Source organism: Sorex araneus, chromosome 11 (genome assembly GCF_027595985.1).
Source record: "Sorex araneus isolate mSorAra2 chromosome 11, mSorAra2.pri, whole genome shotgun sequence".
Taxonomy (NCBI): domain Eukaryota; kingdom Metazoa; phylum Chordata; class Mammalia; order Eulipotyphla; family Soricidae; genus Sorex; species Sorex araneus.
The window spans coordinates 5,714,687-5,727,118 of NC_073312.1; the positions used below are offsets into that span (position 1 = coordinate 5,714,687).

General features: G+C 61.3%; 1 protein-coding gene across 1 annotated transcript in view; it reads right to left on the reverse strand.

Moving 5' to 3' along the window:
- Positions 1-12,432, reverse strand: part of LOC101555148 (deleted in malignant brain tumors 1 protein) — a 65,427-nt gene that overhangs the window by 296 nt on the left and 52,699 nt on the right. Inside the window, exons 20-27 of the mRNA XM_055119135.1 lie at positions 11,767-11,920; positions 7,919-8,140; positions 7,784-7,793; positions 6,721-7,066; positions 5,441-5,468; positions 4,938-5,114; positions 2,550-2,767; positions 1,067-1,471 (exon numbers count right to left, since the gene is read on the reverse strand). Of these exons, the coding sequence (XP_054975110.1) occupies positions 1,067-1,471; positions 2,550-2,767; positions 4,938-5,114; positions 5,441-5,468; positions 6,721-7,066; positions 7,784-7,793; positions 7,919-8,140; positions 11,767-11,920 (1,560 nt within the window). The remainder of the gene's footprint in view (positions 1-1,066; positions 1,472-2,549; positions 2,768-4,937; positions 5,115-5,440; positions 5,469-6,720; positions 7,067-7,783; positions 7,794-7,918; positions 8,141-11,766; positions 11,921-12,432) is intronic.

The following is a 12,432-nucleotide window of genomic DNA, read 5'->3' on the forward strand; positions in this document are numbered from 1 at the left end:
CTTCCTTCCTCCCTTCCCTCCCTTCCCTCCCTCCCTCCCTCCCTCCCTCCCTCCCTCCCTCCCTTCCTTCCTTCCTTCCTCCCTCCCTCCCTCCCTCCTTCTTTCCTTCCTCCCTTCCCTCCCTCCCTCCCTTCCCTTATTCCTTCCCTCCCTTCCCTCCCTCCCTCCCTCCCTCCCTCCCTCCCTTCCTTCCTTCCTTCCTTCCTTCCTTCCTTCCTTCCTTCCCTCCCTCCCTCCCTCCCTCCCACCCTTCCTTCCTTCCTTCCTTCCCTCCCTTCCCTCCCTCCCTTCCCTTCCTTCCCTCCCTCCCCTCCCTTCCTTCCCTCCCTCCCTCCCTCCTTCCCTCCCTCCCTCCCTTCCCCTCCTCCTTCCATCCCTTCCTCCTTCCCTCCCTCTTTTCCTTCCCTTCCTCCCTCTCTTCCTTCCTTCCTTCCTTCCTTCCTTCCTTCCTTCCTTCCTTCCTTCCTTCCTTCCTTCCTTCCTTCCTCTCTCCATCCCTCCCTCATTCCCCCACTCCCTCCTTCCTTCTTTGCCCTCCCTCTTTTCCTTCCTCCCTCTATCCCTCCTTCCCTCCCTCCCTCCTCCCTTCCTTCCTCCCTCCTTTCCTCCCTCCTTCCTTTATTCCTTTCTTCCAATTGAGATTTGCTCTTTTTTGGGTTTCGTTTTGGTTATTTTTGGGCCCACATCTGGCGACACTCAGGACTTACTCCTGGCTCTGCACTCAGGAGTCACCCTGGTGGCGCTCAGGGGACCATTTGGGATGCTGGTGACGAGCTGGGTCGCCAGGTGCACAAGGCCAGCGCCCTCCCCCCGTGCTCTCTCTCTGGTCCCAAGGCCACCGTTGGCTTTGACCTGCACACTGGCACGTGGAATCACCGACCCCTGCTTAGTTGTGCTGTGTGGTCCGAGTTAGCCCGGCCGGGTGGCGCCAGGGACAGTGCCCTAGACGGAAGGTTCCCCTAGCCTGGCCGCAGAGGAGAGGGCTGAGACAGGAGCGTGGGGCGCGGGGGCCTGGAGAGGTGGCGGGGGACGGTGTGGCCAGGCCCGCCCCCGCCCCGGGACCCACCTGCGCAGATGACCCCGGCGTCCTCGTGGTGCCCGCAGTTGTGCGCGAACCAGCCGCTGTGCAGACACTGCCACAGGCGCGCCTCGGTGCCCGCGCACTCCACGTCGTCCAGCGCGATGGGCCCCTGGCCCCGGTGGAAGCGCGCGCGCCCGGGGGCCGCCACGGCCCGGCCGCAGCCCAGCTGCGCGCACACCACGTGGGCCTCGCGCAGGTCCCAGCCGTCGTCGCACACGCTGCCCCAGGAGCCGTTGTACCGCAGCTCCACGCGGCCCTCGCAGCGGTGGCCGCCGTCCGCCAGGCGCAGGGCCACATCTGCCGGGGACACGCGGGTCACCACGCGGGTGCTGGGCACTTCCTCTGCGCTGACCGGCTCTCCGGGGCGCCCCCTACTGGTGGCGGGGGGCGCTTACAGGGGCGGGGGGGGGCACTTACGGGGGCGGGGGACGCTACGGGGGTGGGGGGCAAAGGGGCTTGGGTCTGATCTCATGTCAAAGTGATTTGGGGCTTCCCTTTTTTCCTTTCTGCTTTTTGGGTCACACCCGGCGATGCTCAGGGGTCACTCCTGGCTCTGCACTCGGGAATGACTCCTGGCGGTGCTCGGGGGACCCTATGGGATGCCGGGGATTGAACCCGGGTCGGCCGTGTGCAAGGCAAACGCCCTCTCCGCTGTGCTATCTCTCCGGCCCTGGGTTTTTCTTACTCTGGGCGCTTCTTTTTTTTTTTTTTTTTTTTTTGCTTTTTGGGTCACACCCTAGCGATGCTCAGGGGTTACTCCTGGCTCTGCACTCAGGAGTTACTCCTGGCGGTGCTTGGGGGACCATATGGGATGCCGGGGATCGAACCCGGGTCGGCCGCGTGCAAGGCAAACGCCCTCCCCGCTGTGCTATCGCTCCGGCCCCTCTGGGCGCTTCTTAAGTGGAGCTGGGAGCACCGAGGCCACCCCTACTGGTACTGTGTCGGCCACACCGGGCCCCCATGCCCTGTCGGGCCAGGATCGTGCTTGGGGGTGCTTGTGGCTACTCCCAGCAGTGCCTGTGGTGCGAGGTATTAGCCATGGCGAGGGTTTGACTAGTGCTTTCTGGGGCGCGATCCACGACCGGGATTCGAACTCGGCAAAGCATAAGTTCCTGACCACCGAGATAACCCCCCCCCAGCCCAGCTCACATGGGCTCGTCCCTGAGTGAGGTCAAAGTTGACCCCCAGAAGCTACGAAGAAGGGGAAGGCACCGGCCCCCGACAGGCAGAGCCTTTCCCCCCTGCAGGCAACTGGAAGGAAGCCACATGCCTGGTTTGGGTCAGACACTTAAAAAGTGACAGCATTGGGGCCGGGGGGCTTGGCCCCCGTTTGCCAGCACAGAGTTGGTGGGTCTCCACCTCTTTCTGCGGTCGGGCCTCGGGGGGACACTGGGAAGCGTGGGGGGAGCCCGGCGCGTGCACCCAGCCCGGCCACGGCTGGCCAGGGGAGGGGAGGCCGCGGGCCTACCCGTGTCATTCTCGTCTTGCACAAGTGACGTGTAGGAGGCGTAGAAGCCGACGTTGGTGACGATGGCGTCGCTGTGGAAGACCACAGTCAGGCGGTTGGAGGACGAGGTGAAGATGGGGGTGGTCCCCGAGCAGAACCTCCCCAGGGAGAAAGACTCGCTCTGCGGGCCGTCGAAGATCTCGATGAAGTCGTAGGGGCAGCCATAGAAGTTTTCCATCCTGTGAGAAGCGGCTCAGACTCAGCGATTCCCCGGGGCCCTGCGTGGTTCCCCGAGCGAGCACACAGCCAGGAGCATCCCCCCAACCCCCAAAGGCCCCAAACAGACTCAGGCCCTGGACTCCTTCCCAGCAAGCACTTTCCAGAGCAAGGAAGGTTCTGGAAAAGCTCTTGGAACCAGAACCTCCACCGGCCGACTGGAGGGAACGAGTGTCTCGTGGCTGGAGACGGTGCATGTCCTCCTGGGTGCAGACGCCTCATCTCCCACCCTGGGGTGCCCCAAACACGAGAGAGGATGTAAGTGGAGGCTCCAACACCCGCTTCTAACCGGGGGGCCTGGTCTCCATCAGGCTGTCACTGAACCCGGGGCTCACAAAAAAATCTTAAAAACTGGTTTTGAAATACATTTTTCTCTTTTTTACAATTTATTACCCATGGACGTTAGATTTGAATCCTAATTGTATGTGCCATTAAAGCTGGGTTGTGTGAAAAGCCCTCAGGCTGAGAGGGGCCATGACAGGGAGCAGTTTTATTTTATTTTTTTTTTTATTATTTTTTTTGAAGCATTGATGCACTTTATTTATTTATTTATTTATTTATTTATTTTTATTTATTTTTTTTTTTAAATTTTATCACCATGTGGAAAGTTACAGAGTTCTCAGGTTTATGTCTCAGTTATACCGTAAGGGAGCAGTTTTAGATGCCCTGAGGGGTCGAGGGTGGCCAGAGCCCCAGTTCCGTGGTAGGCATTTGCCTGGCGTGCACCTGGCCTGGGTTCGATCCCCGTCCCCTGTGTAGTACTCTGAGCGCCACCAGGAGGAAGAGAGCACTGAGTACTGAGGCCTCAACACAAACCAAAAATAAAAAGGGAAAAAGAAGCCCTGAGCCCCACCTGGGTGAGAAGGACCCTTTCCTCTGCCCCTACGCCCCTCTGCTTCCCGACGCCCTCTGCAGAGACGGCAGCTGGGCACGCCGTCCTCCGGGACCACTCCCTAGCGGCACCCCTCCACCGCGAGGGCAGCTCCTGGAGCCGCGTGGTGCCCTGGGATTGTCCCCGAGGTGGGCCCCGAGTGGCAGCCGTCAGCACCTTCCTCGGTGCCCAGCAGACCAAACTCTCGGACCTGCAGTCTCTGGCTGGAAGGACACAGCCCTGCCGTAAGCCCCAGGCCCCTTCCAGCAGGGGGGCAGCTGGTGGAGTGGGGGGTGTGACCCTGCAGCAGAGGCCGTGTGGCTGTGGAGAGGCCCCCAGAGCCCCTGGCCTGTGGCGAGACACGCCTTGCCTTGGGCCGGGAGAGAAGCCAGCGTGAAGGACAGTTTTGAATACTTTGGGGACAGCTTCGGCCACTGATACGTTTTGGAAGCTGATATTGTAAAAGAGTAAACCGAGCCATGACTGGGAGTGTCATTTCAGAAGCCCCTCCTCTCTCTCTCTCTCTCTCTCTCTCTCTCTCTCTCTCTCTCTCTCTCTCTCTCTCTCAGTTTGGGCTACACCCTGCAGTGCCCGGGCCTTACTCCTGGCTCTGTGCCCAGGGAGCACCCCTGGCGGGCTCAGAGCGTGTTCATCTGGGGTACCAGGGACCGAATCTGGGTGGGACGTTTGCAAGGCAAACACCTCCCCTCTGTGCTCTCTCCCTGGCCCCTTCTCCTTTCAGGGGGGTGGGGGGGTGTGCTTCACACCGGGCAGAGTTGAGGGGCCTGGTGGAGCTGGGGTTCGAGCTCAGGTCCTCACACCTGCTGGGCAGACGCTCACCTCTGAGCTCCATGGGCCCAGCCCGGGGTTTTCCAAGGCCCTTTTCCGGGAACAGGGAGCGTCTCTCTTTAGTGGAAGAAAGCTGACACGCCTACCAACAACATTTGTTTTTGGTCAGTATTCTTTCTTTAACCCTGGTTCTGAGGCCCCACTCAGCGATGCTCAGTGGTCGTTCCTGGCAGTGCTCGGGGGACCATGTGGGATGCCGGGAATTGAACCTGGGTCAGCGGCGAGCACGGCGAGCGCCCTCCCCGCTGTGTGATGGCTCTGGCCCCTTGCTCGGTATTCTGAGTTGGAGCTTTCTGCAAGTAGGACTTTCCTCACAGTGAGAAGCGGGTTTGGGGGTTCGCTGGGAGTGGGGGGGGCGGAGAGGGCGGCATGCGGGGGACTCTGGCCACGGCGACGGAGGCGCGTCCACTCACTTCACCACGTCAAACGTGAGTTTGATGTGAGCCCTGCTGTCCACGAGGATGTCCCAGGCACACACCACGTTGGTCGGGTACTTCTTGGGGTACCAGGGGCTGGAGAAGGTGCCCGAGCTGTTTGTGAGCAGGCCGCCGCACTGGAAGTTCTCATCTGCCAGAGGGAGATGCAGCTGCCTGCGGAGGCACCGTGGCCCCTGCTGTGGTCCCCGGGGGGCACGTGGGACGGAAGGACAGCAGGACTGGGGGGACCTTCGGGGCCGGGCGCCCACAGGGCGGCTTCGGCAGCTGTGCCCTGTCCAGCAGACAGGCTGGAGGAGCCGGCGCGGGTGACAGTGGCACCCACGTGCCCGCACTGCACAGCAGCCCGACTCTCTGCGGCCCAGGCAGCGTGGCCCGAAGCATCCTGGCCCGGGGGTGGGGGATGGGGGTGGGTCCCACCAGTTACAGGGCCCCCTTGAGGAGGGCAGGGCAGCCGGCAGGGCTGAGACGGGGCCAGGTACCTGTGGGGGGGGCCGTCGCCGCTCAGCTCTGTGGAGAAACCAGGGGACGGTGACGCCGTGAGAAGGATTTCGATCCCGAATGCGTCCCTGTACCCCGGTGGGTCCCGAGCAGGGACTGTGCCCAGCCTCGGCCCCGCGCACTCTGGGTCTCCCGGGCCTGAGGCTGCTTCGCTCCCTCCCTGCCTCCCCCTGCCGCTCTCCCTGTTTCTCCCCTTCCCGCCCTGGGAGCAGCTGCTTGGCAGGAGGGAGGCACATTGGCAAGTCCCAGATGCCAGAGGAATGGCAGGGTGGGGGGGGGCGTACCTGTGGATCCCGGGTTTGAACTGGCGTCAATGCCTGCTCAGGCAGGAAGCGGAGAGAGACGGACAGACGGACAGACAGACAGACAGGGCCAGAGTTAGACACACACACACGGTCACAATCAAACTCAGGGACTTGGGGGGGGAGGAACTCGGGACAAGCTCCGCCGGGAAGTCGGGAGTGGAACGCTGGGCCCGGCCACCCCGGACAGCACTTGGCAGCCCCCACACGGCACCCCCTGACCACTGGGCTTCCCAGCCAGGCGACAGCTGGTCTTTCTCTGCTTTGGGTCCATGATGGGCTGACAAAGCTGCCGTCGGCCCTCCACACCTCAAAGGCGACATGTAGGGAGCCGAACCTCGGGGACACCCGGGGCATGGCTCTGCTGCATTATCAGTGGCAGGAAGGGGCTGGAGCAACAGCACAGCGGGGAGGGCATTAGCCTGGCACGCGGCCCACCCGGGTTTGATCCCCAGCATCCCATAGGGTCCCCCGAGCACTGCCGGGAGTAATACCTGAGTGCAGAGCCAGGAGTAGCCCCTGAGCATTGCCAGTGAGACCCAAAAGAAGCCCCTCCTCTCACAGAGCCCCACGCGACTGGGCGGGCCTGGCACGGGCCTGGCTGGTGCCGTCGGGGAAAAAAACAAACCCCACAGGAAGATGCTCCCATGGGACGTGGTCAGAGCCGGGAGGCCCCAGGAGGCCGCGCACGTGCTGGTTTGGGCCTAGACGCGGCCTGTGTTTAGCCCATTCTGGGCCCATTCTGTGGAGGGCTTGGTCCCAGCCTCCCTGGGGCCCCTGACTGGATGTCAGACATCACCCCCCCCCCCAATCACCACAGCTGTCACGTGCCCCGGGACTCTCAGCCCTGGCCATGCAGGAGGAGCCAGAAAACAGTCTCCTTTGCAGAAGATTCCGGAACGTTGGTTCAAAGCCTGCTGGGGCGGGTGGGGGGCGCTCACGGGGCCCCCTGGACTCACCCGAGCAGATGGCGCTGGCGTCCTCGTGGTGCCCGCAGTTGTGGGAGAACCAGCCGTTGTGCAGACACTGCCACACCTTGGCCTCGCGCCCCAGGCACTGCACGTCGTCCAGCAGGATGTGGCCGGTGCCGCCGTCGAAGTAGCTCTGCACGGGCGCCGACAGGGCCTCGCCGCAGCCCAGCTGCTGGCACACCACCCTGGCGTCGGCCAGGTCCCAGCTGTCGTCACACACGGTGCCCCACGTGCCATTGTAGGACACCTCCACGCGGCCCTCGCAGCGGTGGCTGCCGTTCACCAGCCGAAGGGCCAGGCCTGCGGGGGGGGGGGGGGGAGGGAGCACCGGGCTCTGAGCGGGGCGAGGCCGCCAGACCCTCTCGCAGTGCCCCACGCGACCGGGTGGGCCTGGCGTGGTCGGAATCCAGGGGAGGGCGGATGCAGCAAGGCCCCTGAAGGGCTCTGGGTGGACAAGCTTCGTGCCCCCCCCACCCCCGACCGTCAGCCGCAGGGAGCCCAGGAAGGAAGCTCAGGGGCCCTGAGACACAGAGCTGAGACTGCAGGAGGGCGGGTGGGGACAGCCGTGCTCCAGCAGGGACGCCCCTTCCCTCCCCGTCAGCAGAAGACGGACACTCGGCCTCAGTTTCTTTTTTGGGGTGGGTAGGGGGGGTCTCCCAGGCAGTGTCCAGGAGGCCCCAGGGCACCCCCGGGGGATTCTTTTTTGTTTGTTTGTTTTGGGGTCACACCCGGCGATGCTCAGGGGTCACTCCTGGCTCTGCACTCAGGAATCACTCCTGGCAGTGCTCGGGGGACCCTATGGGATGCTGGGAATCGAACCCTGGTGGGCCGCATGCAAGGCAAACGCCCTACCCGCTGTGCTATCACTCCAGCCGCGCCCCCGCCCCGGGGGATTCTTGGCCAAATGTGAGGCCAAATGTGGTGCGGTGTGAGCCCTATATCGTGGGGGTTCTCTGGACCACCCCACGGTGCTCGGGAACCCTGGGGGCCTGGGGTGGGGATGAGGGGGCACAGGCAAGGCCGCGCCCTGACCACTTCCTCACTTCCTCACTGGGACGGTTCTGGGGGCACCGGCAGAGTGGCGGAGGGAGTGGGGGGAGAGGAGGCTGTTGCCTCGGGACTGGGGGGGTCACCAAGGAGGGTGACCTGGGGGTCCCTTCTGCCCCCCCCGGAGGGCACCGCGCACCCACCGCTCTCCCTCTCGTCTTGCTTCAGGGTGTTGTAGAGCGCGTAGAAGCCCTTGTTGGTGACCATGGCGTCGCTCCTGAAGACGGCGGTGACGAGGTTGGAGGAGGAGTAGAAGGTGAGCTCCGTGCCCGCGCAGTACCTGCCCATGGACAGCGGCGCCATCTCCCGCCCGTCGAACACCTCGATGAAGTCGTAAGGGCACCCGTAGATGTCCTCCAGCCTGGCGGGGACAAGGAGGTGGCTCGGGGCTGAGCCGCTCGCCCGTGCGGGACCCCGGCTTGCTCCCCAGGTCAGCGGGACCCGAGCAGCACCGTATTCGGGGGCCCAAGTGCAGAACTCACGGGCCAGGTGCCGAGGTGACCCGGGCTGGCAGGGACGGGTGCGGGATAGTTTCACGAGAAAACAAGAAATGTTTCACTGGGGGGATGGAGCGATAGCACAGCGGGCAGGGCGTTTGCCTTGCACACGGCCGACCCGGGTTCGATTCCCAGCATCCCATATGGTCCCCCAAGCACCGCCAGGAGTGATTCCTGAGTGCATAGCCAGGAGTGACCCCTGTGCATCGCCAGGTGTGATCCAAAAAGCAAAAAAAAAAAAAAAAAGAAAGAAAGAAATGTTTCACTGGGAGTGAAACGGCTCATTTAAAACACGACGTGGATTCTCCAAACGCACCGTGGAGAAGCTGAAGCTCAGGAGAAGCTGAAATGTGACGAGATGGAGCCACGGGCAGCTGGGCTATCTCTGTCTCAGCACCGGGCTCTGGGGCTCAGGGGAGGTGGATGAACTGAGGCACATTGAGCTGACCCCCAGCTGTGACCCCGCTAGTGGGCAGGGGTGCCCCGATGGGGCACAATCGAAAAGAAGTTGCAGGGCAAAGACTAATGTGCTCTGTGGGGGTGTGCACTGTGTGTGTGTACACACATGTGTATGTGTGCAGGATGGGTATGTGCACACAGCCATGAGCACATACAAACACATGTGTGTGTACACACATGTGTGTGTACTGTGTGTGTGTGTTTAGTGGGAGGTTTTAAATTATTGTCAGTTGAGAATCACTGGAGCAAATAATAAGGTCCTAAAATCTCAAATATCAGTAAATGTTGAGTTGTTTGTGTCACATCTAGAGTAAATATAAATGTCAGAATCCCCAGAAACAAGGCAGTAAGCTCTGGTTTAAGCCAGTCGTTTTGTTTGTTTGTTTGTTTGTTTGTTTTTGGGTCACCCGGCGATGCTCAGGGGTTCCTCCTGGCTCTGCACTCAGAATTACTCCTGGTGGTGCTCAGGGGACACATGGGATGCCGGGGACTGAACTCAGGCCAGCTGCGTGCAAGGCAGATGCCCTCCCTGCTGTGCTCTCACTCCGGCCCAGGCCAGTGTTTTTTACCTGAGGACCCTCTGGTCCCTCGTGGGCCCCCAGGGTATTCCAAGGGAGTCACAGTGGAAAACCTCTAGTGGGGAGGGGTGAGACCAGGACATGGGACTAGGGGGGCAGCCATAGGACGGGGGCACGGGAGGAGCAGGGCTGAGAGACGCTGGCCAGCCTGGCCGTGCGGGCTCTGACGGGACAGCGCAGAGCTGCTGGGAATAAGCACTTTCCAGGGTGATGGAAAGAGTCTCACTGATCGGAGCAGTGACTACGGTTCCTTCGTTCTTAGCCACAGACACGTGGGATGACTGTCGGAGGAACGGGGCACATATCCAGGCCGGACGGTGCTCCCTGATGTCACTCACGCCCTCCCCCTGCTAAGGAAGTCTCCGCTTCCCTGTCATCCGCTAGGCACACACTTTCTGCTCTTTTTTTTTCTTTTTGGGTCACACCCAGCAATGCACAGAGGTCACTCCTAGCTCTGCACTCAAGAATTACCCTTGGCAGTGCTCAGGGGACCCTATGGGATGTTGGGATTCGAACCCGGGTTGGCCGCGTGCAAGGCAAACACCCTACACACTGTGCTATTGCTCCAGCCCCACACTTTCTACTCTTTACGTGTTAAAGTTTTGGTTGCCTTTAGCTGTTCAGACCCCCAGTCGCTATGGTCAACGGGTCCAATGAAAATGGCTGCAAAACCAAGGGACAGACCGTGGACAAAGCTGGGAAGAGACAATGACCCAGACATCCCAAGATGAAACAGGGTTGCGTGTAATAGTGTCATGAAAAAGGATCTCAGAGGGCTGGAGAGGTAGCCCAGTGGGTAGGGTGATTGCCTTGCATGCTGCCAGCCCAGGCCGGGTCTCAGGCACCACACGTACATGGTCCCCCAAGCCCACCAGGAGCGGTCCCTGAGGACAGCTGCATGTGCCCCGCCCCAAAGTTGCTCAGGTTCTCAGGTCCATATGGGCACACGTGTGTTCATAGGGACAGACACATGTAGGAGAACATGCTTTTCATGGTGCAGCGATATGGATGAAGCTTCAGAAGTGGGTGACGGCTGGGGACAGAAGGGACTAGAACACGCATGAGGAGAGGCACAGGTGAGCCCCTGGACCCAGGAAAGTCCTCGTGGGGAAGGAGCATAAGCTCTTGCAGGGGAGCGAGCAAACGGGTGTGGGCATTCGCTGGCCTCGAGCTGGGCCCGTCTGGGTGGGGCCGTTCCGTGTGGGCCTGGGGGAGGGGGAGGAGCCCGATGGTGGGAAGAGTCTCTTTTCTGTTTTTGGGCCACACCTGGCGATGCTCAGGGGTGACTGGGTTTCCGTATTCAGGGATCACTCCTGGTGGTGCTCGGGGGACCATGTGGGATGCCGGGGATCGAACCTGGCTCAGCCGTGTGCAAGGCAAGCGCCCTCCCCGCTGATAATGGAAGGATCCTTAAGCTCAGATAATCAGATCAAGTTTTACCCAAAATGTCAAAGGACTTGCTGGTCCCACAGCTTTCTGCTGAATGCCCGTAGCCCCCCATCACATGGAGAGCCCCCACCCCCCTGGAGCACGAGGTGGGAAGGTGGGAGGTCGAGCCCTTGGGGGTGGCATCGGTGCCCCCAGAGAGAGACTGAGGGGGGCTGGCTCACCCCGGTTGGATCCCTGACACTGCACAGGGCCCCCTAATCACATCCTGGGGTCACGCTTGAGCACAAAGGCAGGAGTAGCTCCTGAGCACTGTGCCCTCCCCCCCTCCAGGCAGAGAAATCCCCCGCACCTTTGTGCGCTATCGGCAGGACCCTATGAGGCTTTTTAATTCCACTTTATGTTTTGGAGGTCACGCTTGGCGATGCTCAGGTTCCTCCTGGCTCTGCACTCAGGAATCACTCCTGGAGTGCTCAGAGGACCTAATGAGGTGCTGGGGGTTTAACCTGGGTCTGCCTCGTGCCAGGCGAGTGCCCGCTCTGCTGCACCATCGCTCTAGCCCCCTGCTGTAGTGCTGTTGTTCTCACAGACTTAGACACTTTCATGATTACGTTTCAGTGGCGCAATGATCGAGTGCCCGTCCCTCCGCCAGAGCCCAGTGTCCACCCCCAATGTTCCAGTGTCCCTCCCACCACCACCCCGTCACCCCACCCCGCCTCTGTGGCAGGCACAGTCCCTCTCACTCTCTCTCCTTTTGGGTGTTGTGGTTTGTAACACAGCTACTAAGCAGCCATCATGTTTGGTCCATAGCCTACTTCCATCTTGTGTCTCCCATCCCGAGGGGGCCCTCCAGGCGCCCTTTCCTACTTGGTGGTCCCTTCCCCATCTCAGCTGCCTTTTCCCCCAGCACGCGAGGCCGGCTTCCCAGCCGTGGCCCCTGCTGCAGTTTTGATCTTGGACCTTCCAGAACCCCAAGGATCCCAACCCCATCATTTCCGAAGCTGCCAGTGTGTGAGCGGCCGAGGGCAGGATGCAGGGTGACCAGGGTGGCCAGGGGTGACGCTTACTTCAGACTCGGGATCTTCAGTTCGATGTGGAACTTCTCCGCCACGTGGATCACCCAGACACACTCCACGCTGGTGGGGTAGTTCGCGGGGTACCATGGGCTGGAGAAGGAGCCCGAGAGGCTGGACATGATGCCGCCACAAGAGTTGCTTCCTCCTGTCAGAGCAGACAGCGGTGCTTGGCCTCAGCAGCCCTCGGCGCCAGGGCTTTCCTGCGGAAAAATCTAGAATTCCACCAAGGGCAGCAGAGGAGCCCCCGAGGGGGAAGATGGTGCTGGTGGAGAGGGACCGGGTTCCGTCAGGGCAGGTGCCCCTAAGGGGCAGCCAGGGGGGACCCTGCACTGATTGGGTATGAGTGAGTGCATGCATGTGTGTGCATGTGTGCATGTGTGTGCATGTGTGCATGTGTGTGCATGTGTGCATGTATGTGTATATCTGCATGCGTGTACATATCTGTGAATGTGTGCATGTGCATGCATGTTCATACGTACATGTTCATATGAATGTGTGTATGTGTGTGCATGTGTGTGTGTGTGCGCGCGCGCGCGCGTGTGTGTGTGTGTGTGTGTTTCCTCTGTGCTCTCCCCACTTCCTACCCTACAAATCAGCCCTATCAGAAGTTGACAGTGCTCCCAGGGAGAGGGACCCTTGCACCAGTTCCTTCCCTGC